Consider the following 27,230-nt stretch of genomic DNA (forward strand, 5'->3'; position numbering starts at 1 on the left):
ATTTGCTCTTGTGGTGACAGGACACACTTCTGTTTTCCGAGTCTTGCTGTGTTACTGTGACAAGGTGAACCACGGTGTGGGTCTGGGTCCTCTCCTAGCCAGTGGGGACTCTGGAGAGCACCAAAAGGGTGGCAGAGTGGCTGAGATTGGCCAAGACAAGGTAACATCACCCACGGACCACGGGCTTTTTGGGCCCCTGTGAGTAAAGCAGAACAGAACTCTGGGCTCAGCGCCAGAGGCAGAAGGCGCTGGGCATCCTGACACGCAGCGTGGCCACTGCTGTCCCGTGGGTCCCTCTGCAATGGTCCCTAGAGCCACTAGATGGCAAATGTGGCTCATGAACCCCGAGCAATATTTCATCTCAGGGAAGCTACGCCTTGCACAAGGACTGAAGCCCCTAGGCCTGGTCCCCCTGCCCTCTCCATCCCCCAGCACCAGGATCAGACACCTCTCCACCAGCACGGTCACCAATGAGGCACCTGCACAAGGTGCAGGACAAGGTGGACTTGGAGCGCCAGCCTTTGCGTGCCCTCATCTCCCCTTGCCAGGGCCCATCTCCTCCTCTGTTCGCCTCTTTGTCTCTCCACATGCCATCGCTCCCGCCTCTCCCCACACCACCCCATCTCCCTTTCACTGACCCTCCCCGTTCCGCTCTCTCTCTCACTCTCTCCCCCCGCCTCACCCCTTCCCCAGCCCATCACATTCTTCTACAGCCTATTAATAACTTCTGGGCAATTGCACCGGGTCCCCGCTGGGCTCGGCCCCTCGGCCGGCGCTGCCCCGCGCAGCCACTGAACATGCCGGCAGCAAGTTCAAAAGTGCAAGCGGGGCTTTCACAGCCCCTCTCCCCGTCAGGGGGTGGAGGAGGCCGCTCGCAAAGAAAAGCCGCGTTGCCAGGGAGCCTGGCACAGGAAAAAGGGGTCACCTTCGCCTCCGACGGGATGGGTGGAGATGGACAGGCGCTAGCAGCCCTGGGTTGGAGGTGCTGAGATGCAGGGATGGAGGCAGTGGTGTGGGCCAGGAGGGCGAACCGGTCACCTCCAGCCACTGAGCTGATGTGGTGGTCGGTGGAGAAAACCAGCAGTAAAATCCCCCGTGCGGAATGGTAATAAGGGAGGTGTCCCAGGCGCTGCTGCCTGGAGAACAATGTTGCTGCAGTTGAGTGACTGTAACAGGCTCCGATGACAGCCGGGGCTGTGTTAAAAATGCCTATTCAAGCAGATCAAGACATTGAGAGGCCTCGTGGGGATCTGAAACCCTCAGGGATTTCTGGATGAAGCCAGAAGCTGAATCCCCAGCCCTGGGAACCTGAGGAAAAAAAAAGAGAAAAGAAAAGAAACCCACAAAGCAGCTCTAAAAGGACTGCAGCGCTGGAGGCAGGGCCTCCTGCTCCAAGCAGGGCTGTCGCATGAGAAAGCAAAGCAGCCGTGACACCAGTGTGTGACTGCGATCTGGGCATCCCCAGGGTTATCCGAGCCTGGGGTCACATCTCCAAAAGGTCCCTGAGTTGCTGGGATGCTCTGGATCCAGCCTGGATCCAGCCTGCGGGGTGCAGCCTGCGCCGCAGCGCTGGCAAACACCCCACAAAATGAAGGGGGCTCTCAAAGGGATGAGTTGGGGCATTTATGCCTTGAGCTGAAAGGGGTCCTGCAGGGACCAGGGTACAGCTGGGAGCTCTTAGAGGGCAAAAGGCAACAGTGGCCCCTTCTCACCGCCCCCAGGCCATGGGGAGCTCTGATGGAGGGTCCTGCAGCAGGACCCTTGGCCATGCGAGCATCTCTGCGGGTGTCACAGGCAAGGCAGGGAGAGCTGCAGAACCACGGGCGGGGATCTGAGTCAGGACTGGTCAAAATTAAACTTTTCCTTATTTTTGCCAGATGAGCCCTAACCCGGATGGTTTCCCCGTTTTGGTTCACCATGTGCCTGCCGAAACCACAAGAAAAGAGGCAAGAGAAGGAGCAGGAATGAGGAAGGGGATAGAGGCTGCTGCTTTCAACTGGTGCCAGATTCAGGAGGTTGTGAAACAATGGCATCTATTTGGTGCAATTGCAATAGAAATGAAATAATAATGTTGATAACGCACTGGTCCTGCAGCATCGAGGATTAACACTTACCTGTACTGCTGCACCCAATTGCCTCCTGCTGTTATAAATTTACACTGCAGAATTTGGCTCGCAGACTGGAAAACTTCTCAAGGCAGAATGATTTATCCATAAAGGACATTGCACATTCATAGACCTGCATAAATAATGCAAAAGTAATTAATAATAACCCTGTCTCTGCTCTTACCAATGCCAGGAGAAGCAATTGCTTCACTGGAGTGTCTCTTATGCCTTTTGCAAGAGATCTTTATTTGTTAATTGTCTCAAAGAGAAAGGAAGATAAGAGTTTTGAAGCATGGAATGGATGTCGCTAAGTCCTGGGATTTTATTGCCAGCCTGGTAATCTTTACGATTGATTTAAAGAACCCTCTGCTGGAGTCATGTTAAAACAACATTGATTCAGCTTTGATTTCTTTTTTTAGTTGTAATTTCCTAGGGCTGCAGTCAGAAGTTTGAAACCGTGAACCCAAAGGGAACCCAGGAAGGAAAGAGATAAGCTCCAAGAATTATTACGTCTAAGGTCTTGTCCTTTCAACTCCAAGTGCTGCTTTTGAGGTTTGACACGGGATTTCCAACTCAGGCACTGGCAATTCTGTTACACCCACATCACAACTGCCAGGAAAGATGTTTCATCTTTATATATTCACTGTTTTACCTACATCCTTGCTATCTTGTTTTCATATAAGACAAAATTAGCCGTAGAGACATAAACGCCAGGATTTTCCAGATATCGACAGCTGTTCTGGGCAGGTGAAAGGTATCAGGTCCTGATTAGCTGGAAGTCATATTCTGGTGAATATTCTGTCCCTGGTTGCAGCAGTCGGGGTCCCCTGCCTGCATGTTTCTGTATGAGCTCCCGTGGTGGCCGCACACACAATGGGAGCTGGTTTGGACCCACCATCACAGAGCAGATATGGGTTAAAGTCACTGCTCCGGAAGGAGCAGCACAACCGTTACCTGGCCAAATAAACCAAGGGAGCAAAAATGATTTTTGAGCAAAAGATCAAACGATCTCTTCAGCTGTTTCTATAAACCTCCTTGATTTGCTTCCACGTAGCAAGACGTTCTCACTGCTGCTTTCAGAGGAAAAATGAGCAGCTCCCATTTGTCTGACAAAGTGGTTCGAATAACTTCAATTCTCTGGTAATGGCTGCTATCAAAATACCTAAAATGGAAGGATTCCTTTTTCTGTGCCTTCACATTACAGCAAAACATGGTTTCAATTAGGGCCATTCTCCACTTTTTTATATTCACTTTCTATGAGCATTCAGTCACTTGGGTCCCGATTCATGAGCTCACTGAAGCACATGGTTTTTATAAACGTGTTGAAACGTAAAACTGGATCATTTTGTTCTGAAATGGTACACTTGAGCTCACTGTCACAAATATTCAACAAAAAGGCAAAGACTTATCTCAAACGCTGAAGTATTCACCAAAAGCAACATTCAGTTGTGCATTGGGTTGTAAAATTCACAATCTGCAACCAATGCTGCATTTATTTAGTTAGGCCTTCCATAAGAGACCAGCTGTCTCCGTTCACTAAAATGCTTAAGCATATGTTTAATTTTAAGAATATGAATAATTCCATTGATATCAATGGCACTTGCTTACACTTAAGAATATATTTTACTGGGCTGGAGCCAGAAATAGTGCCATGTAATGCCAATAAAGCACAAACTGCAATATTTCTCTAAGTGCTTTCTGGGACCAATTGAAAAATTAATCAATGAAGAACTGTAATGTGAAAATGTAAAAATTAATGTATGTGAGATTTTGCTGTTTACTCTCTTAATATTGCCACAAGAACGCTGCCAAGTCAAATCAACCCCAAATCTGTGAAAAAGAGCGAAAATGGCAACAAGTTGAATTTGTTCTTCATCATCAATCATCCTATTGGGCTTAAAGATTTGTTGATGTAACATTGAATAGTGTTTGTGCTCCTTACAGAAAGACATACATATAAAGACAGGGTCTGACCCTACAGGTACCATTCAGCCCAGAGAGCCAGTCTGGTTCCAAGTGGATGTTTGGAAGTGAACAGAATCTGATCAGTAACACCCGGTACAGCAGAAATGTGCTTGAACAAGTGGGACATTTAATGGCCAAAATAGCAGAGAGCAAAAGGTTGCTAAAAACATTATTTCACTCTCCTGCTTCCCCCCTTGCCTTCCACAAAACTCTCTGAATTGCTCTGTTGAAAGGAAGGCAGGAAAATTTCCAGGCACCAAACGCTTCAGCAATTTGTATTTCTTTGCATAACTTTACTTATCACAAATCCAACAGTACCGATGTCACTGGTGACCTGCATGGACCTGGGATTATTCCCCTTATTCCCCTCGGATGGCATCATCACATAAACAGCTATATATCCATATGCAAATGATTGCTGTTTTCAAGCTGTTCGTGAGCGACCTTCCACACTGCCCATACGGCACAGTAATATGTTTGCCACATATCTCAGATGTTTCATGACACATTTCACGCATATATTTAAAATAGATTTCATAGCATATAAAAATGCACAGGCAACGGAAGAAAATGGCCTGCATCTGCAGCGTTTACATAATGCATTTCAAAATTGCATGAAACGTGTCCAAATTGATTGTATTCTTCATCTATCTAAAATATTGATGGCATATAAAATGCACGTGTAATGGATTCACTCATGAGCGTGTATTACAGGCCTTATTTTGATGCTTGAGTAACAAAGGGAAGGAATTTGTTCCAGCTCTGCCTGCACAGCGCAGCTGCAGAGACAATTCTCAGTTCTCCCTGCGTTGGTCAAAATGGTATTTGTCACATGTTTATGTCACTTTACATTCCAACCTGACTCCCTCGAAACTGCTCTGGTGGGGCCTTTATGTAACAAAACCAAGCTCCAAGGTGTTTGGGACACGCTGCGCTGCTGAGAGGTGACTTTGTCGCAATCGATCAGGTGCGTTATTGTTTCACAGGTAGCGGTATCAGTGATAACGATTAAGTTTCAGTGGGACAGATTTCAGCACGGCAGGGCAAGCCAAATTCCCAGAGTCAAAGGCAAGTTTGCGTAGCCCGTGCTGCAGCGTGGGGGATTATCTGAGCCACTATCGCACCTGAGCTACTGAGATTAGAGGTGGTTTGCATACATTTACATATGTGGCAACCCTCCTCCAGTTGCTGTGCAGACAGGTGAAAGCTCATTTCATATAATTCTAAGCTGTTTTGCTGGAATTTGTCACGAGAGCAGCTGACCCAGTATCCACAAAAATCAGATAATTAAACTAATGTGAGAATTCTGGGCTCTGAAAAACTGCTTTGACAGCGCTGGGATGTCTCACAATCTGCTCTGAGTATAGAGAGGATCAAACCACCAGACTGGGTAACCTGCTGATGTTGAATATTGCCAGTTACTCTGAAATCGCAGAAACATCAAGAGGAAAAGGTGTCACACAATGTGAGTCAGAGCTCAGGATGGTCAGAAACACGGCAAGTGTGAGCGTGCGGTCACCAGATTGCAACGTTAGAGCCATCAGAACCTCCAGGCACTAGGAATGCCTTGGGAGAGGCTCCATCACAGTGTATTTGTTTGGGATAGTAATTCCTACTCCCTTTTCTGACTCTTTTCAGCCCTGAAAACAATTCAGAACAGGCTTTTTGGTGCTGGTCAGACCTCCCCCTATTGATCTCCTCCTCTCATGTCCTGTTTTTCAAGTTATTTTTTCCCCCATCTGGTATTTTTGAGTGGCCTAAAGGTTACCCGTCTAGGGTGCCAGTCACCTCTCTCTGAGCACACACCTTTCAATGACCTGGGCATCAACCTAAAGAAGCCCCATGCAAAGCAGACCCAAATTTTAGCAGTAAATCTCATCTCCTCCTATTGTAGCACAATTGTGTTTGCTCCAATGGGCGCGTAAGGTGCCTGGGCCCATCTTCTGCAGCCCTTGGCACTTCTGCCAGCAGCTCGTATTGAGCATCAGACAATCCCAGGCTGTGAAATGCCCTTTGTGGCATGTCCCGCCGGCTGACGGGTTTGGCACAACACCCAGCGTTACATCACTTGGCCAAACACGACCTCTGTCTGTAAAGTACAAGGGAGAGGTATCGTCACCCGCCGGCTGCTCAGTAACCAAGCGAAATGAATTGATAGGTGTCGATTCAGGCAGTAGCTACGTTATAATGCCAAGCTCACCTTTGGTGTTAATGAGGCTCCCTCATTAAGAGCCTCCAGCAGCAGGGTCGGGGGCTGAATAGAGGCAGAATCCTTTCCCACCCAGAAAGCTGGTCCTTCTCATTCAGAATTGAAGCACGTTGGTGGGGCAGTTTGAGGACGCTTGTGCTGCCCATGCTACATCTGCGAGGGACATGACGTATTTTGGTGACTATTCATCTGGCTCTTTTCACCAGCACTAAATACAGAGAAAGAATAAAATAAATTCTTATTGTGTTCCCGCTTACTAAGAAATTTTTCCCTCTTCCTTCTGGTTTGGAGGGTTATTGTACGTTAAAAGCCTTTTGCATTTTTTCAGTAGCTATAGTATGCTATAATTTAGATTTTTCTCAGGCACAAAAGAACTTAGTTAAGCTAAACTGTATTACAGTGTGGGGGTTTTTTTATCCTAAGTCCTTCATTAATGAAGGAACTAAAGAATTTCCAAGCTGTCTGTAATTTTTCCCAGATGCAGCTAGTAGTTGCTAGGAGTATCTTTTTGGCAATCAGAGTTCTTGGCTATTAGCAATCTGGACTTTCGCTACACTACCCTGGCATTAAATATGTGCTGTGAATACTGTAGCGTGTAGTGTGAACTGGAGAAGGAGGGGAAGGCAGACAACAGGTGAAGCAAAATCATTTTTAGAAGAACAAATATTGCAAGGATTAACTGCTGATTTGAAGGAACTTGCCTCCCTGCAGGGATCCTGAGGCTGATTAGCAAACCAGGAGCCTTGTTACACCAGAACAAGCATCGCTGTGGAACTAACTCGCTCCTGCTCACTCACAGCCTCTCTCTGTTCAGGATGTTTTCTAAGGTTGTACGTAAGGACATGACACTTGTTGGTAAAGCCATAGTAAGTTGGTAAGCCATAGTAAGCCTCTTATTGCCCGAAATATCATCAGTTCTTTGGTTCCATGGCAGGTGTGTCCATCTCGGAGCTGCCAGAGTGTTCGGCTCATCGGACAAGCTTCACAAGAGGAGGTGACCATCACCAGAATCATTTTGCAGCTGCAAAGAGAAGGCAGTGAAGTGACTTACACACATCCAGGGGAGAATGTAGGGCTCTGCCCACTCAGTCGTGTTGCAAATGGACACAAAGTGAAGGCATAAACTTTCTCAGAGAAACTCTGCTCAGAGGCAAGATTTGTGTCTTAATCTGTAAGTCCATGGGTTTATTACAAGATCTTTCTTTTTCTGGGCTGCCCAGCTCTTTAGGTGTTTGTTGGCTGACTGGTGTCCAAGCCCCTCAAAGCCCAGACTGACTACAGAACTTGGGGTCTTCAGTTCAGAGTGGAAAAAGTGAAGATGTAGCTAAATAAGTAATGAGAAAATAATAAAGCATGATGACAAACAGTGAAACAAACTTTTTTCTCTGGTGATAGGAAGGACAAGCAGCAAACATCCAGATGGACACATATAAATTGAAAATAGGCCCTTGCAGCGCATCTACCAGCCATCCCCAGGAGCGGTGCTAAACCTACAGGAAAATACTTTTGCTACGGTGTTTTTTCCACTTGATTTTCCACCATCCATAACTCCCAGGGGACAGAACCAACCCTTGGCGCAATCTTCCACCATGGGCCAAGACAGATTAAACACAGAGGTTTCAATCCAAGACAAGGATCTTCGAAGCAAGACTCTGGAAAGAAAAAGCCCCAAGAACAATTAGGGAGAGCTGTGGTGCATATTTGAATATGCAAATCAGCTGTGTTTCTTATCCATTGGCACTGGCCCTGCTGTAGATGGCAGCAGCACGGCAGCGCTCTGCCAGCGCACAGTGCCACGAAGAAAGACGCTAATTGGATTTGCAGGCGCTTATTGCAGAACCCAGAAGTTGCCGGAATAGATATAAAGAACCAGGAGCTCAGCCTGCGGCTGCCTTGGGTGCCAAGGCCTCAGCTCATAGCTCGTTAGCTTGAGGTGGCCCCGCAAATCCAAAGGTTTGGAGGTGCCTGGGACACAACGCTTTCTTGTCGAGCCTGGCAAATTTTCTACCCTTGGCTGTGATTCTTTTTCTTCTCTTTTGGGGAGCTTGAAAAGAAAATCAGGGGGAAGCTTGATCAGTCCTTGGACTGGAAAGCATTCAGACTTGGGAGCTACTAGTAGAGCAAAGGCTGGTTACAGGAATTTCTCTCCTTTTTTTTCCCAGTTGAATGTAAGGAGCTACCGCAGCACATTTTAAATCAATCCACTTGCACGGCATGTCCCAGCACTGAGCCCCTGCTCCTGCCTTGGAGCAGGTGTCGATATAACAATGTGCACCCCAGCATCTCCTGTATAGTTTAATGGCCACATACAGGGCTGCACACCTGAGGTGCTGGGGAAGCCGAGGTGCCTGGGTGGAGATTTGCAGTACCTGGCTTGAAAATGCCAAAGTTCTTGCTGGGATCCCATTCCAGGCCATGTGGCAACAAAGGCTGGAGGATCCACGTGTGTCCAAAGCAGCAGAAGGAAATACTGTGTGAAGTAGGAGGACAGGCCAGGTCCTGCACGAGGAGAGCATGAAAACAGCTGCTAACACCAGGCTAGGCAAAAACGAAGGTACAGAAAAACAGTCATTGATGGGAATGAAAATGAGAAGCAAATTCTAATGATGTTTCAGTGTGTCAATGCAATATCTCCTGCACAAGGAGGAAATTCAACAGAACACGAGTGGAGCCAAACTTGGCAAAAACGCAGACATTTCCAGAAAAAAAGATAACACACAACCACCAAGGGCTGCGATGAGGCCGGGAGTGAAAAGTGAGGATTGGGAGCTCGAAAATCAAAAGATTTAGACCCAAGAGTCACGTGCATGGGAAAAATGTTCACAATTAAAGGTATCAATGAGAACTCCCAGAGAAAGAGGCCCCGTCTCAATGGAGAAGAAAAGAGACTGTCCAAGATGTCTCCTGGGACTGCATCAGAAACACGGAAAATGAAAACTGCAGCACTTAGAATCCAAACTGGGCTCTTTGTTGTTGTTGTTGTTAACTGAAGTGATTAAGCATTCTGCTTTACTAATATCCTCTATCAGGTTGATGAGGTAAACTGGCTCTTTAGAATGATTTGGGAACCGATTAATCCTTGCCTGTGGCCACCAGTTAGCAACACACACACCGTTATTGGCTAACATGCATTTTTCTGCTGCCTCACATAGATCAACAAACTATTTCAAACAAGTTGCGCGACGAAAAAATTCCGCCTTTGCGTCTAAAAGAAAATACACTCAGAAACAGTCACGAATCGCACTCGAGATGGCGGGTCCCGCGTTAATTTGAGGCTCACAAAATCGAGCGCAACAACTTGTCACTCGGGGCTCGATGGCAAGGTAAACAAAACCCACTTTTCAGATGCAAATGCCACGCTCGGAGTCAGCAGCGCTGCTGAGAAAACCGCGGTGGGTTTTATTATATTTTGTAGGGCGGGCGGGTTTTAACGCCGCAGCCAGCGGCTCCTTTCTCAGCCACGACTGTGACCTCCGGGCTCGTCACCCAGCTGAGCCGGCGGTGATAACCAGCGCTGCTCTGAAGGAATCCCCGGCTGCATTTGCATTGCAAATACCCGCCGCTCCAGAGCAGCGAGCGGGATATTGTTTCCCCCTGGCCGCGAACACCGCGCTGCCCGCGGGCTCCGGCGGGCGGGAAGGGCGGGAAGAGCGGGAGATGAGAGAAACGGCGGAGAGGGAGGGACAAAGGGCAGAAATGGGAGAAACTGAGGGGAAATGAGCGGGGCGAGGGGGGAGGCTGAGGGGAAAGACGAGGGGAATGGAAGGAAAAACGAGGGCGACTAAGGGGGAAAAAATGAGGGGAAAATTGAGGGGGAAAAGAGAGGGAGACTGAGGGGGAAAAGAGAGGGAGACTGAGGGGGGAAAAGAGAGGGAGACTGAGGGGGGAAAAGAGAGGGAGACTGAGGGGGGAAAAGAGAGGGAGACTGAGGGGGGAAAAGAGAGGGAGACTGAGGGGGGAAAAGAGAGGGAGACTGAGGGGGGAAAAGAGAGGGAGACTGAGGGGGGAAAAGAGAGGGAGACTGAGGGGAAAAAGAGAGGGAGACTGAGGGGAAAAAGAGAGGGGGAGACTGAGGGGAAAAAGAGAGGGAGATTGAGGGGAAAAAGAGAGGGGGAGACTGAGGGAAAAAAGAGAGGGAGGCTGAGGGGGAAAAGAGGGGGAGACTGAGGGGGAAAAGAGGGGGAGACTGAGGGGGGAAAAGAGGGGGAGACTGAGGGGGGAAAAGAGGGAGACTGAGGGGGGAAAGAAACTGAGGAAAAGTGAGGGAGACTGAGGGGAAAATATTGAAACTAGGGGGAAAAATAAGGGAGATTGAAGGAAAAACGAGGGAGATTGAGAAGTAAAAATGAGGGAGACTGAGGGGAAAAATCGAACCTGAGGAAAAATGAGGGAGATCGAAGGAAAAAAAGAAAGAAAAATGTGGGAGACTGAAGGGGAAATGAGGGAGATTGAGGAGAAATCAGAGAAAAATGAGAGAGATTGAGAGAAATGTGGGAGACTGAGGGGAAAATGATAGAAACGGAAAGAAAATGAGAGAGACCGCGGGCAGCTGGGAGGAAACGAGGGAGAACAAGGGGAAAAATGAGGGAGAATAAGAGGAGAAATGCACAAACGAGAGAAACTGAGAAATGAGGGATAAAGAAAGGAAAAGGGGGGCACTGAGGGAGAATGAAGGACAGCGAGGGGAAAAATGAGAGCGAAGGAAAAAGAGGAGGGAGAACGAGAACAGGAGCCCGCCGGCTTCCTGCCCAGCCATTCCGGGCTGTACTGGGAGCTGTGGTTTCCCTCGGTCTCAGCCCATTTGTGTAGGGAATTATAATAAACGGGTGAAGATTCGCTACCGCCAGCGGCGAGGGAGCGTGGGCCGAGGGAGGGAACAGGGGCGGGTTGGCGCGGACGGGGCACGCAACAAGGCCGCAAGCGCACGGTCTCGGTTCGCGGCCGCGCCGCACCGGCCTGAGGGGCCGGAGACACGCACGGGAAGGGCGCCCGGGAACGGGCAGCGGGCCTGGCCACGCCGCAGCGCCGCGGGGAAGGGGGGCAGGGGAGGCGGTGAGGCCCCGCTCCCTCCACTCCTCGCTTGACCCAGCGCAGGCTCTGCCCCTAGCCACGCCCCCTCGGCAGCCCGCCCGCCGCCGATTGGTGGAAGTAGCCGCCCATCAGGCGGAGGCGGGGGAGACTGGCAGAGCCCGGGCGGAAGCCCCGCCTGCAGGCGTGAGGCGGCGCAGCTATTGGCGGTGGGCGGGTGCTTCTCTGATGGCGTCGGTTTCCGGTTCCGCGGGGCGGGCGCCGGGGGGGTGGCGGGGCTGCTGCCTGTGAGTGACACACAATGAGGCGAGCGGCGGCGGCGGGGCCGTGAGGGGCCGCGACCGAGGAGGCGGCGGCCGAGGCGGCGGGGAGGGGGGTGGGGGGGACGGAGAGCGGCTTCGCTCGTAGAGGGGGAGAAGAGAGGAGAAGGGGAAAAACACCTCCTCCCGCCGACCGGCCAGCGAACCCGCCGCGGCGGGAGCGAGCGAGCCAGCGGGGCCCGCGGCGCTGCGCCCAGCCATGGACAATCAGGTGAGGGGAGCGGCGGCGCCCGCCCCGCCGCGGGGGTGGTGCCGCCCGGCGCTGCGCCTACCCCCGCGCGGGGGGCAAAGCGTGGGGAGGGGCCGGAGGACCCCCCCCATCCCCCCATCGGGGAGCGGAGAGGGGTGGTCTCCCCGGTGGTGTTGGGGGCATCGCCCCCTTAGGGGAGGTGCACCCCCCCCCTCCGCACCCCCTCCCAACACCCCCTTTTTTTGAGGGGGGGTGCTCAGCCCTCGCCCCTTCATGGGCGGCCGCGCTGCAGCCTCGCCCGCGGCGGGGGGTGGCAGCAGCAGCAGCAGCATTTCCCGCAAATTCCTGCCCGGGCTGCTGCACGGAGGAGGGAGGTGCCGGCGTTCCCACCCCCGGCAGCCGCCATGTGAAGGGTTAATGCCACCGGGAGAGTTGTAACCGCGGCGGGAGGGACGCGGGGCGGCGGGTTCTACCTGGGGGGACCCGGAGCTCAGGCCTTTTGTGTGCGGGTGAGCTGCTAACAGGTTACCTGCGGGTTCAGGAGGGTGAACCCCGCTATATCGTTTGAATAATCAGCCAAAGGAGAGCGGAGGGAAGCTGGTTATGGCTTTCAGGCAATTAGCACATCAAACAAAAAAGCCGGGGCAGGCTTCAGAATGTTTATTGAGAAGTTGAAAAGCAGAGTCCTTTGTATTATTACAAATTGCTTGAATAGGATCCTGATTTCCCTTTGTTGAGAGACACGCTTGGAAGAAAAAAAAAACCCCTCCATTTTCAGTGGAACAACTTTGTATGTTTGTTATGTTAGGAGATGTTATTTTCAAATGTGTTTCAACTTCTGGCTTAATTCATAGCGATTGTTAATTGGAGCGATATGTGAGGAGTATAGCAAGTACAACTTTCACTCTCAGTTAAACAGTTCTCTTTTATGTTTAATTTTGTTCTCTTCCACATAGTCCCATCTGTTTCGCAGCTAAAATTTCTCAGCCGTTTCAACTAGAAAGGCAGATTTTGTAGACTGACAGTCATTTGCACTTCTCTGGAGAGAGGGGTAGTAACTGGCAACAGTAGCACAATTTAAAGGGTAATTATGGAATCGATACCGTGAAGCTGCTGAACAGACTGGATCAGTGGATGTGAACGCTTGTGTGAACACTGTGGGAAGTACCCCAGATAAAGCAGACCCACAAACACCCTCTGATGCGAGCCTGGGATTCAGGCAAGCTGTTTCCACATAATACTCCTCCACTGGAGCAGAGATTGCTGTGCTTTGAGTGGAACGTACCTTGCCTTTTTTTTTGTGTGTGTGTTCCTTAATACGACATAAAAGAACAGACGGCCACGTACCTTCATTTTTAGCGCGGGAGTGAGATGGAGCCAGTGTAGCTAAAGCACAGAATGGGAAAAATGGCCTGGCAAGAGAACTTGCAGAGGAAGGTAACCCAAAGAAATGTTGTAGCAAAACAGGTGAAGCAATTAATTAGATGAGTTTGTCCCCGAATCTTAGAATGGATAGGTTGGATGGCAGCTGAAGGTATTTTGCTATGAAGATAACCGCCTGAAAAGAGCGTGTTAGGGCTTAGAGTTGAAATTAGAACTGGACTGCAATTTGGGAGGTCGAGCTTTGATGTCTGGTGCTCTGCAGACCTCCTGTGTGATCTTTTTACAAAGAGAAGAATGCTGAGATTGAGTGACTTAGGCTTTTTCAGAAAGTATTAACCGTGCTCTGAAAAGCACATTTCGATAAATTGTCAGGTTGGATGTGCAAAATATATTTTTTTGAGCTTTAACCGTGGTCATACTCCTGGTTGTAATTTCTTAAAGAGAAAATGAGGATAATAGTTTTCCTAAAGATCTGTTTAGAGCTCAGGAAGCTTTCCCTTTCCATGCTCATTGTCTAACATCATGGCCTCACTTTGGTTCTGTGTCCACCTGTAATACAGATAATAGTGAATAATGTTGCTGCTCTCAACAGTAAATGAGAACTGCCAGGAAGAGCAAGACACTTATTTTCATGTCTTAGGTGAAGAAAGGACTAAAACCAGCCCTGTTTTCATAAGCTTCCCGTTGCTGAAGCTGGATTTTATTTGCTTTAGGAGTTTGTGTAATGTATATGCACAAAATTAGTAAGTAGTTGGATACCTGAGGTGTTATTCCATCTCTACAAATTTTGCCCTAAGATTTGCTTGCTTTAACTTGTGTCTGAATCACATTTGCCTTTCCTCTGTTGCAGCTGTTTAATTAATTTTCTTTCTTCTGACTGTGAAGTCTGCAATAATATGTGGATCTTCACAATTAACTTAATCTGTTTTTTAAGACACTTAATGGGATTTTTGTGCTTTGAGTGAGACACTGAGTACACCTTCTCTGTTATCCACTGATTAGAGGAGGATTCAGGAGTAAAAATCAGAATTGGGTCATTTTAGCATTGGATATTGTGCAGGCGTGTTCTATGTTCAACTTGGTCTTTGAAAGTGCCTTAATGAAATATATTTAAAAGAATACAAGGAGTATCATAGCTGTATTCTAATGGATTACCTATTCCAGAGAATATCATAAACCACCAATTCATGATGTAATTTTTCCTATTTTAAGAGTAGTTTGCTGTCAGTGCTGTGAATGCTCTAAGCTGTGAACATCAGGTTCTGTCCCTGACGCTTTCTAGAAATAAAGATCCTGCAATCAGGACTCTGCTGGCAATTGAGTTGATAGGTGAGGCAGATAAACCCATCCCTCTTTTAAAGCTGTTTTCTCTGCAATACTAATACTAGTAAGAAAATAGGTATGAAATGATTCTAGGAGCTATTTTTATGATAACTTTTCTGTTGGCAGCGCTGTAGTTTTCAATGTGAAGCCAACCTCTCTGTTGAATTCCTCCCCTGCAGTGATCTAGCGTCTTCAGTTGGTGGGGCTCAGCGTTATGTGTTACATGTAAACGGTTTCATTTTCCTTCTGCTCTTACCTCTGTCCTGAAACAGTGCACGGTTCAAGTGAAACTGGAGCTGGGGCACCGAGCCCAACTGCGGAAAAAGCCCACGACCGAAGGGTTCACCCATGACTGGATGGTGTTCGTGCGCGGCCCGGAGCAGTGCGACATCCAGCATTTTGTGGAAAGGGTGGTTTTCCGGCTACATGAGAGCTTCCCAAAACCCAAGCGAGGTGAGTGCGTTTTTGAAGATGGATTCTTAGGTCATCTTTGTATGAAAGAGCATCGCGCGAGTCAAGGTTGTCTTGGACTGTCAGTTTGCTCTGAAATATCTTCTTAAAGAGGAGCAAAATGTACATTGCGTGCACTTGAGCTTTAACCTTTACCGTCGTTGTTTGAGGAAGGTCAGGGAGAATGGGACCTTTCTTCTGATGAAAGGGCTGGAGGTGAGATGCATTCTCCTCTTATTTAACCATTAGTGCATGCAAGTTTTCAAGACAGCGATAGCAGGAGATAATTCATGTTACAAAGATGGGTTTGGTACTTTAATATTCGCCAGCACAAGCTGGAAGCATGCGTTTGGGGAGAGATGCTCAAATACTGGGCTTGTATATGTACTGGAGTGTGTAGATTTTTGCATTGGTAAGTAAGCAGCCATAAGCATTCTTGCAATTTCTAGTCCCAGGTGCCAATTCAAATAGTATTTAAGCTGGCAGAAATCAATGATGCCAAAGGGGTGGTGGTCTCTGAATTAATATATTTAATCAGCAAGGTTGGGGGGAGTGTACAGATCATAGTGTTATTTTCTGCTGGATCTGTACTTTTCTCTCTGGCTGCGCAGCGACAGGAACCTTATTCTTGGCACGGGGCAGCAGGAACACACGGCCGAGGTGGAGGAGCGGGAATTGTCCTTTTCAGCAGCGGTGCCGAGTTAGATCTGCTTAAGATTGTGGAGCTGCATCTGCAGGGTTATGGTTCTGTGGTGTTATGAGGAATGCTGCCTGCCAGAGAGCGGTGCTGGAAATTACTTTGTGATGGGAATTATTTCTTGGGAAGGCTGCTGGGCACGTGGGATGTCCTCGGACTACCTGCCGCCTTGGTTATTTGTGAGAGTCCACAGTGGAAAGTAATTCCAGGGTGTTCTGCTCCTAAGGATGTGAACCTAGTCTGTATGTTAATAATATCCCCTTCCAATTGATGTAGTAAAACTGATGGATGATAAGCAAGTGCAATACTGAGCTGCAAGCTCATTTATAGAGTAAAAGCTACAATCCGCCGTGCTACAATTCTTGTCATCTGGTGTAATTGCTTTATTACAAACAACTGTGTTGGGATAGCACACGGGCTTTGCTCGGTCGGTTGCTGTATCATCTCCCTTTAAAGAGCCGTTGTTTCCAATCTCTGGGTTTTGCACGCTTTCTTCAGCTTGCTCATAATACCAACTTGGTTTAGACCGAAGCGTGTCCGGGTTGCATATAAAAGGCCCAGCAGATGCGTACTAGTTGTAAATGTGTTTGAAGGCTTTCTTGGGATGGCTCGCACAAAGCCCGTTCTCCGGTGAAGGTGGGTTCGTGCTGCTGGCACGTTGCATCTCTAGTAATTGTATTTTGTTAGGGTAGAGCAGCAAAGGAACAAAGGCTGCTTGGCAAATAGTCTTCAGATCCCTGTTGCCATATTGGCAGTATTCTTTGGTTTGGGGCTTTTTCCTCTAAATTTCTTGTATGAAATGCAAGTTTAGAGATTTCGATTATTTTTGGATATGCGTTTTTTTCACAGTTGATTTTCAGTGCTGCCTTCTAGCACCTTTATGATGGTAAACGTGCTTAGAGCTGAGGATAGTATATCTGCATTAAAGGAAGACAATTTGTGTGCTTTGAGGTTTGAGCTGGTTTCCTAATCATATTAATTACTTGGAATTCTTCAGAGAAGGTAAAAAGATTTGCACTGAATTCCTCTAATTGCCTAATTGACTTTATTTACATATATTGTAGTGCATAAATTAGATGCGAGTGCATCTGGTCCCTGAGAGAATATCTGTGTTGGTCTCGTGTTTCTTCTGGCAGCTGTTATGTCGTGGCCAACTAAACGATGGTAGAAGCCTTTGAGTTGGCTTTCGCTGTGCTGAAACGCAGTGGGAGACGATGGGAAGGATTCAGTAACATAAAGATACAACAGGTAGCAGGACAGGGTGAACCGAGGCAGGAAGCACGTAGATTAACTTCTTAGAAACGATTTTGTCGTGGATGTTTGTGCAGCAGCGGCGCTGTGACCTTAGCGGCAAACTGCTTCACCTTTCTCCATTTCCTTGTATGTGCAATGAATAGCAGCGCTCACCTGCCCTTCAGGTTTGTTCCGAGCTTCGGGCGAAGCCGTTTGTAGTGTGGTTGTTACATAATTGTGAAGATTGAAGAGCGTTTCAAGGGGAAAAAAAATGAAATCTTCTTGTATGGTATAATGTTTTGATTAATTGATGTCAAAGTAAATTTTTCCCTTACTGTAAATTGCCACGTTCTGGGTGTTTGCCTTTTTTTTCCCTTTTTGCAAGACAGCTTGAAGTGGCAGTTTGCATTGTTGTGGAACAGCACTGAAATGTAATTGTATCTCCCTGCAAAAGAGGGGGAAGAATCTCACGGGGACTCTGGCATGGAGCAATTTATGTTTCCATGGGAGGAGCTAAGAACAGGTTTTCATGTTCTTAACTACGCCTATGACCACCATCTTCTTTTGGTGTGTTTGTGGTGGTTTTGTTGTTCTCTTATTTGTTTGGGTTGGTTTGTCAGGGTTTCAAATGTGTCCTGAATTCTAAGCGGCCCATTTCTCATCTTGCACCTCCTTTTTGGTTACAATCTAGTCGCATTGTATTCCAAGTTAACATTTGTCTGTTCTCTTTGCAGTGTGCAAGGAGCCCCCTTACAAAGTGGAGGAGTCTGGCTACGCAGGCTTCATTATGCCCATTGAAGTGCACTTCAAAAATAAGGTAGAATCTGATTTCTGGTCTTCTAATTGTTTTGAGCTGTGCCAGAGCCTGAAACTGCCTGACAGAAAGACTCTGAATTATGTGACTGGTTTATGTGTGTGTTTTTTATTAGTCTAATAAATAGAATTTAACTGGGAGTTGGAAGCTCCTGCCAGACTTCAAAAGAAAGCTTTTGGCAGAAATGGGATTGTATCGAAAGGTGATATCAGGACAACGCGATGGTCCGAGAGATTCTGAGCAGAGGTTGGACCATTTGTAACGGGCTTCTCTGGAGTGGGTTATATTAAAGCAGTTGAAAATATTTTATGCAAATAGGAAAGTAACTAAGCATAAAGCACTGATTTTTGTAAATATTTGTAAATACTGTGTTGACTGGCAATATATTAAAGATTGATTTTTAATTTGCAGTCTTATTAAATTAATTGTACAGGTATAAAATTTGCATGGGCCCAAGACAAAAATTTGCGTTTATAGGAACAGGTATTTACAGCTATGTTAAAAATGTTGTTGTTCAGATTCAGTACTCTTCCGAAAAGAAAACACCAAATGTTTTTAATCTTAAGATGCGTTGCCAACAACTATAAGAAGGTTGGACGTTGGGATTTATTGCTTGTTTTAAGTCTTACCACAGAGGTCACGTGCTACGTGACTTGAAGGAGGTTGTGAAAATAGGGATTTGGGCCCTTGCGTTCATATCAACTCTGTTTCAGTTAAATTGTTTTCTTAAACATGAATACTAAATCCTTCTGGTTTTGATTACTACTGAAATACATTTAAAAAAAGATCTGCTTTTTATTCTTAAGAGGGAACCCAGATAACCTCGAATTTGACCATTAAATCACATCACTACAATGTGTGCTCTCGTTCCCACCCCCTCAACCCTCCGAGCCGTAACCCCACGTTTTGTCGACAGCAGATTACATAAAACAACCAAATTCTCTTTAAATTCCCAGCATCCTTTCCACGGTACCTCCCCCATATATATCTATAGTTTCCTCCTCGCCCAGTCTAGCACAGTATGCTTTCCTGGCGCTGTCATTTTGTGAATAATTAACATTTTAGTTTGGTTTTTTATGGCCTTCCATATTGCTCTGACCCCACTTGATGAGTGTAACCAGCCAGTGATGCCACTGAACCACAAGGACACTCGTCTGGCCAACCTGGGAGTGTTTTGCCCACAACTGTTTTTTGTGAAGAGAAATGGCAGTTAGGGTCCTGTGGATGAAAGTTGTTGATAGAAGCAGCTTTTTTGGCAAATGCTGAAAACTACGAGCTGAATGCAAAAGAAACCCAAAACCTCAAAAGCTTAAAAGTAGTTTGACATCTGGTGGCTTTGCTGAGGTTTTGGATGGAAATCAGGAAACTCTTTGTGCTGCACGTCGACTTAATTCAGGTTCAAAATCGACCTTTACGTTCCTGACCAAAAAATGTGAACGTCTCCAATGCTGATTTCTTGGAAGGGCAATTTCTGATGACTGTGTTGGGTGAACTGTGTTTTGTTTCTACCTTTTTATTTTTCTTCTCCTGTATTTTTTTGGTGGGTGCACTTGTTTGCAGTGACATCTGCGTTCATGTGCCTTGTTTCTCTTTGTCCCTTATTCATATAAGAACGTGGAACTGGCAGATTTCTGAATCTAACTTGGTTTCACACCCACTGGGGTCATCACTTCTCATTGTTTCTGTACACACGTGACTGCGCGGTTGTTCTTTCCAGCATTAAGGGTGGGATGGCTTTTATAAATAAGGGAAATAGGTGGTCTCTGTTCTTAGTGGAAACAATGGAAGTAGCACTTAATTTCACAGAATCACAGAATGTCCAGGGATTGGAAGGAACTTGAAAGTTCCGCCCCATTGACACAACTCTCTGGTTTCTTCAGTGAGTTCGCAGTCCACCTCACTACCCGATCATCCAGACCGCACTCAGTGCAGTGCAGAGCCTCAGGTGTCAGTACTGGGGCCTGTATTATTCAATATATTCATCAATGATTTGGACGAGGGAATGGAGTGACTGTCAGCAAGTTTGCTGATGACACCAAGCTGAGGAGTGGCTGACACTGGAAGCTGTGCTGCCATCAGAGACCTGGACAGGCTGGAGAGTTGGGCAGGGAAACATTTAATGAACTAGAACAAGGGCAAGTGTAGAGTCTTGAATCTGGGCAGGAACAACCCCAGGTTCCAGTGTAAGTTGGGGAATGACCTATTAGAGAGCAGTGTAGGGGAAAGGGACCTGGAGGTCCTGGGGACAACAGGGTGACCATGAGCCAGCACTGGGCCCTTGTGGCCAGGAAGCCGATGATACCTGGGGTGGGTTAGAAGGGGGTGGTCAGTAGGTCAGAGAGGTTCTCCTGCCCCTCTGCTCTGCCCTGGGGAGACCACACCTGGAATCTTGTGTCCAGTTGTGGCCCCTCAGCTCCAGCAGGACAGGGAACTGCTGGAGAGAGTCCAGTGCAGCCACCAAGATGCTGCAGGGAGTGGAGCATCTCCCGGGTGAGGAAAGGCTGAGGGAGCTGGGGCTCTGGAGCTGGACAAGAGGAGACTGAGGGGGGACTCATTCCTGGGGATCAATATGGAAAGGGGGAGTGTCAGGAGGATGGAGCCAGGCTCTGCTGGTGACAACTAGTGACAGGACAAGGGGCAATGGGTGCAAACTGGAACACAGGAGGTTCCACTTAAATTTGAGAAGAAACTTGTTGGGGGTGAGGGTGGCAGAGCCTGGCCCAGGCTGCCCAGGGGGGTTGTGGAGTCTCCTTCTGTGCAGACATTCCAACCCTCCTGGACACCTTCCTGTGTAACCTCATCTGGGTGTTCCTGCTCCATGGGGGGATTGCACTGGATGAGCTTTCTAGGTCCCTTTCAACCCCTGACATTCTGGGATTCTGTGATGTGCTCCCCCATTCTAGCAGGTTTTTGTTGCTCTGTGCCCTCTCAGTTGAAACAAGTGGCAAAGGCTTTGGGATTTGTTTATCAATGCATGTTTAGCTTTGTAAAGGTGAGAAGAGAGAGCGTTTAAAGAGGGAGGGAACTGCTCTTCACGGGCTGAGCTCTGCCATGGTTGGCTGCATTTTTTTCCACGGTTTAAGCTCCTTTCTTAGCAGTTTCCTTTCCCTGTTCTCATTTGTTACTAGGCTGATAAATCGTGGTTATTGGAGCCAGTGTACTCTTTGCTTTGGCTGCAGAAATGTGGACCTGCTCACTGCTAAGGAAGACTTCTACTAAGAGTGGCTTAAGAATATTTTTAATGAACTCAATCGGGGATTTTTTTTAGGCAACTTTGCATAAAACCGCCCATTAACTCTTTGCATTGGAGTATTTTGTTTGTTTGCAGCAGGACAGTCAGTGCTCATGGCCCCTCTGAAGCTTTTGGTGCATTTTTGTCACACAGGGAAGTGTCAGAATATTCAAAAAGGATTCCAAAAGGTGCAGGAGCCTGGTTTTATCCTCTACAGACACAGTCATGCCTTGTTGGCTTGTGTTTGTCCTTCCTGTGCTGTAATTCAGCTCCTTGATAAGCAAGTGCTTTCTCAGTCCTGTTGTTTGAATTACAGGGTCTATATTTTGCCTGTTGCTGTGAACTGGAAGGTTTGTGTATCCAAGATGCCATGTTCTATACATGGTGCAGGACTTGCAGGCTCGAATGGGACCAACAACCCCCTGGAGCCTTTTCCTCTGTAACTGAACCCAAAAAACGAGCGGCAGGGGCTCAGCGGGGTGAACCGTGAAGCTTTGGGAAAGCACGGTTGGCTCATGATAGCGAATCATTTGGGATTGTTGGACTGAAAACGTTAGCGTGCTATTTTTGTGTTTACACTCTTTGTGTTCCTTCCTGTAATGAGGGCCGCTGTTAGTGGCTTCTGGTGCTTGAATCAATACAAACCGGGTACAATAAATGCGTCGGCTGGTTTTTCTACTGCTCTTCCCTCTCCCCCGCTCAATTTCAACCATCTTGAAGCTTTTCTCGTGGCCTCATTGTTGTCTCCAAATACATCTCTTGTAGTGGCGTTCATTGTTATCTGGAGGCTGTAATGCGAGTGTGACTTTGGTATTCATCTCCTGTTACATTTTTTGCATCCTAATCAAATTAGATCAACCCCCCTTTCCCCCAGCAGAGCTAAAGGTCTCGTATCCTTCCATGCTACTCCAATGTAAGGCAGATTATATTAATGCAACATGGATAGGATGTTGTATTAAAGTCTCTTTAAAGATGCTACCACCTGATTTCAGTGCTAGAGATAAAAGGCTTCCAGTATTTACATAATGGATACATGTAACTTGGGCTTTTTCTGGTAGTGAAGAGGGAGATAAGGGAAGAAAGCGGAAAAATCCGTTTGATTTTTTTGTTTTCCAGTTAGGTTCAAAATCAAAACGTGCAGTTTTTAGTCTGCAATATTTATAGGTGTGGTACATCAAATACAGAGGAAAACACCAGAGAAAGGAAAAATGACTTGTTTTGAAGTAGGTGCTCCGTGGAGACGTTGTAGGCGGGTTGTGCCGATGGCAGGACGGGTGGAACGGCAGGTGAATTGGTGGCAGGACTGGGCTGCAGCAAAGGCTTCAGCTTGTGCAATGCTCCTCGAGAACCCGTGTTCGCATGAGACACTGGCTTTTACTGCACACATCGCTGTGTTATTGGGGCAACGCCTGCGTAGATTTGAGGAAAGAAGATTTAACCTGTTGGTATTTATTTAGTTTTGTTGAAAGTCATGAAAGGATGAGTAAAACTTGTCGTTTCATCGAGCCTTTAAGTGGAAGCGTTTGTCGCTCCCATTTTTTTATGCCTGTTCTGTGTTATCTTACCAAATCTGTAGCACTTTCTTTTGTGTTGCTGACAAGTCATTAATATATATATATATATATTTTACTTTTTCTGTTATAACTTAATACATATTATCAATTAACAGGCTTTTTTAGTGGCCGAACCACCTGGTTGTGTTATTTCAGTAGCCGACCAGTATGGTGTGTTCACGGCCACCTCCATACGCTGAATAAACCACGGTGCCTGGCAAGGAGGCGTCGAATGCAGCAGCTTTACCGACCATACCAGCATCATATCATATATTTGTAACAGCTGCTAGATTATTAAACGCTTGTGTTTGAGCATTGAGCATATTTTCCTCATTTTCAAACAAGGTAATAACCTTCAGACGGGGGAGAGTTCCAAAATGCTGTTTGGTTACTTTACTTACCCATGTGGAATATAAGATGAGAGTATTTCATGGACTTGTTAGCGGAGTGTACCATAAGGCTACTTGCTTTAAAAAGAAACGAATATTGGGCTATTCCCTTTGAAATGTCCCGTGTGGGAGCGGGTGGAACACCAGTCAGACGGGTTGGACGAGCTGGAAAAAGGGGGTTTCATTTCTCCAGACGTTATGGATAAATGACTCCGTTGGGCTGGATGTTGGAGTTACTGAATAACCGTGAGCTTCCTTGGTGTGCTTGCGTTTTGTGGAGAATTTTGGTTTATGGCTTTCTAAAAGTGATTTATGAGCTTCATGCGCACGCTACCAGTGAAATTCTGATTGGTGTTTAAGTGGGAACGGGCACACCCTGCCTTAAAAAACAGGACAAGGAAATTTTAACAAAGACTTTGAAAAATTCCTCCTCTTCCCAAAAGAACTTTAACCCGCTACTTCAAAACTCAGAAGGAAAACGAAGCGGTTTCGGTGTGTTTAACAATGCAGCGGCAGACAGGAAGCCGAAAACACTAACAATAAAAGTCTAACGTTCTGAGCTTTGGAGATTGGGAGTGGAATAGGGGGATTTACTGGATGGAGGGACAGAAAAGCTTGGCCGTAGCTTTGTGGTGCACTTCCAGTTTCCTTCTCGGGCATTGTGAGATTGAAGGGGCAGATAGAAACTGAGCTTCTTGCTGGGAGATCCCAGACCAACTTAACCGTTTCATGGCCAAGTTGACCACCACATTTTAATCTGGGTAACCGCAGTATCTACCAGTTAGAAATGGGTGTGATCTGTGCTTTCTAAAGCCTTTCTTGGATGTTCTCGGGGACAAAATATCCACCAAAACTCGCTCCCCTTTTCAGCGTTATTTGTTGGATTCAAGGGCTGAATATCAGAAGGTGGATTCATGCAAGAGTAAAGCTTGGCTTACACTGATAGTTGCTACTCAAGCCTGGACTTAAGCTTGTAGGCTGAGGAAGTACCAACCGTGCGTTGCAGCTCATAGATCCCAACACGTTATTTAAAAGGCTTTGAAGTGTGGATTTAGCGTGGCTTTCCATTGAAACTTGAGGATGCGGACGTCCAGATTTTCCTTGGGTTTCTTTCCTCCTCTCACCCCCCTTTTTTCCCCTCCCCTCTTAATGGTCGTTTTGAGGGCAGAGCCTTTGGGGAGGACCGGATGGGTTAAGCTTTGCCGAGTGTTGAGCTGTAATCATTAGCTGTCAGGGAAGGCAGTAAAGGAAAGAATGTTTATTTGCAGCTTTTTTGCTTTGAGACTTTTGTACTGGTGCTTTTAGGAGCGCTGTAATCTTAACTATTCACTGGGGTGGGGGCTTCAGATGGCCCGAGGCGATACAAAGGATATTGTAATGACGGCGGGCTCGGCTCCCAGCACCGTGGGATCTCGGAGCTGGAGAAAAATCACATTGAGAAATGGTCTTAACTTTGCAAAAAGCGGATGCTCTTGTCAGCAGACGTACAGTAAATATTTGAGAGCTTCTCTATATATAAAAAAATGAGATACGTAAGCTAAAAGGGGAATTAATCCGCTGCCCCTCTCCTTCTCTGAAAGCAAACAGGTGGATGACAAAGCAGAGCTGTGATAATATGAATAAAACCTGCTTTTGCTAATATATCCAAGATTAATTTCTTCTATGTTGCAAACTAGGAAAAGCATTTTAGAAACCATCCTTAGCTCCATTTGGATTTCTATTCGCCCTTCATTTAAGTTTATTAGACTTTGAGGGCCCCTCTCCAGCTGCTGTTGGAGCCCCAGCGTCAGCACACACACACTAATGATTCATTTAATGAGAATGGTCGTAGCAAGAGAGTAAAATGACTGTGTGGTGTATTTTGCGAGTATCTTTCTACTTCTTCCCTTTGATCTGTTTTAGCAGCCGTGTAAACCTTTAAAGCACACGTGGATTCTTCAGGACTTTCCAAAAGAGGGTCTGAAGACCCTGGTCGCATGTTCTTGCTTTTATGTGTCTGCGTTGATATTGCCTTCCCCTGTTTTGACTCCCGGGGGGGCTTAGGCTACTGATTTTGATATAAACCAGGTGTGGTTACCACACTTATCGTTATTAAAGGTATAATTTGTACAAGAAACGGCTTCTTTAGTGACGTTCGCGTCCAGCAAACAGCAGGAATCGCTGTAGTCTGGAGCCTATTTTCAGCAAATCTAAGGGCTCGGGCTGGGAGCCTGCAGCGTCTGTTCCACCCAACAATGCAACGGCACCAGAGATGGAGCCGCTGGATGGACCTCGAAACGCATAATGTGAGATGATACCTGGCAATGTTATCATCAATATTCGTAATACACAAGTAGCGTGTATTATTTGCAATTTTGGGGGAGAAAAGGGCTTTCTGCAGTAGTTTGTGCAGATGCAGAGCGTTCGCTGTGCTGCGGCAGGTGGAACGGAACCAGCGAGGCGCAGCCGATCCCGCCGTGCATGCAAACTCCGCGTTCCTCCAGCAAAAGTGCCCTTGGAAGGTTCAAAAGCCCACGGTCTCTTCCCTTTCAGCCCCTGCAATGTGCATATTGAAAAGGATTTTACCAGGCGAGTCGGCCTTTTACCGCCGCATTTGATCTTTTCTCAGTGTCCGCAGAGATGCTGTGAATTCAGAAGGTGTTCATTCTCTAAATAAAGGATTATGCTTTGCTTAATATTGATACTTATAGTTGAATAGCTTCCCAAAGGAGATAGGATCTGAATTGAGTGAAAGACAGAATCGTGGTTAAAGCTTCTGAATCCACTTTCCTGGGATACTTGAACAGCTTTCAAGTGACAATTTTCAGTCAGTATCCTTGTCCGTGTGTTGTTTTTGGGGTGAGAAGCCATGCCTGAGTTTCTGATCAACAATATGTTAACACTAGGCCCAAATAGTTCATTTTCTAGCTCTCTGGTACCGTGATGAAAAACTGAACGCGGCACTTACTCGGCGCTTCGTTTGGGGTTTTCAGGAGTAACCATTTGAATCCTCCGCCTTAATGCACTCGCCAAACTTGTGCCGTTTTTGCAAAGTCTTTCTTGTTTTCAGGAGGAGCCGAAAAGGGTTTGTTTCACCTACGACCTGTTCTTAAACCTGGAGGGAAACCCCCCCGTGAACCACCTGCGCTGCGAGAAACTGACTTTCAACAACCCCACCAAGGAATTCAGACGCAAACTCATCCGGGCCGGAGGGGTAAGTGCCACGGGGACCCGAGGAGGTTCCGCTCCATTGTGCGCTGATCTCCTTTTGCTCTGGCTTGCTATTATTTTACCCACTGCTTTCCACATTTCTTTAAAGGATGACCCAGCCCCTTTTTCCTCCTGGTTACATGAAGCAGAACTAAACTGTTGCCTACGTGATTGGTGGTGCTTCATTTTTAATTGAAATGTGACTATTAATATCAAAAACCCCTCTGGAAAAGGATCCTGTGTGGACATCGTGTGTTGTCCGTCAGTTATGGTTTTCTGCAGCCTTCCAGTGTGTTCCTTACTCATTTTTGCCATGGGAAAGCTCAATACTCAGCACTTTCTCATCAATAACTCTCCTCTATACTTGAGGTCACCTGCCTGTGGCTTAGAAAATAAAAAATTAAGGAAAAGCGTTAGAATTCAGAGCAAAAATGGGTGTGAGAGGAGAAAAACAGGGTTACCCTTGAAGGCACAATAGGATATGTACAGTGGATGAACTTATTTCTGGGTAAGCAATATTCAGTGATAGACTAAGGAAGTGAGAACCACAAGATGTAGGCAAATTAGCGTAAACCACAAAGTGCATGACGTGTTTAACCAGGCAGCAAATGTCGAGACTGCATTTTGAAACACCTACATATATAGTAATTATTGTTATATTCTATTCAAGGGCTTTATTCAAGATGGTCTTAATTGGGGGCAAAATTTTCTTATGGAAAAAAACCCACATATCTAGCCGGAAAAATTAACAAAGTCAAAAAAGACACGGGGAAGTTTGACCCTAATAAATCTGGAGAGTGGTGCGGATCTTCCTCGCTGTGTCAGGCACAAGGAGAGCGCTTGTTGCAGCCCCAGGGCGGCTGGGACACCATTGATTTTCTCGGGTTCTCACAGCATATTATTGTGTGCCCGATGTACCGAGGTGGTTCATCTTTGGTTCTGAGCACAGGGAGGTAAGAGGGAAAGTGTTTCATGGAGCTCAGTGTTAAGATCTTGTCAAGAGCGACACCCAAGACCTGCGTTTTTCTTTTCCCCCAAACAGGTGAATTCAGCTTCTAAATTGATGAAATCTTGCTCGTTCCTTCTGCATTTCTCTTGTGCAGGATGAGAGCGCTTGCAGCAGAACACGCCGTCCTTGTCCAGCGCTTTA

At 46.9% G+C, this 27,230-nt stretch overlaps 1 protein-coding gene across 5 annotated transcripts in view; it reads left to right on the top strand.

Moving 5' to 3' along the window:
* Positions 1-11,700: 11,700 nt before the first annotated feature.
* MLLT1 (MLLT1 super elongation complex subunit) overlaps positions 11,701-27,230 on the top strand; it is a 29,165-nt gene continuing 13,635 nt past the window's right edge. For all 5 annotated transcript variants that reach the window (XR_013923308.1, XR_013923309.1, XM_080359307.1 and 2 more), the window contains exons 1-4: positions 11,701-11,838; positions 14,796-14,976; positions 17,638-17,720; positions 25,941-26,084. Coding sequence is in view for 3 of the 5 variants with exons in the window: in XM_080359307.1 (XP_080215433.1) it covers positions 11,827-11,838; positions 14,796-14,976; positions 17,638-17,720; positions 25,941-26,084 (420 nt within the window). In the remaining 2 variants the exon portion in view is untranslated. The remainder of the gene's footprint in view (positions 11,839-14,795; positions 14,977-17,637; positions 17,721-25,940; positions 26,085-27,230) is intronic.

Source organism: Nesoenas mayeri (assembly GCF_963082525.1).
Source record: "Nesoenas mayeri genome assembly, chromosome: 25".
NCBI lineage: Eukaryota > Metazoa > Chordata > Aves > Columbiformes > Columbidae > Nesoenas > Nesoenas mayeri.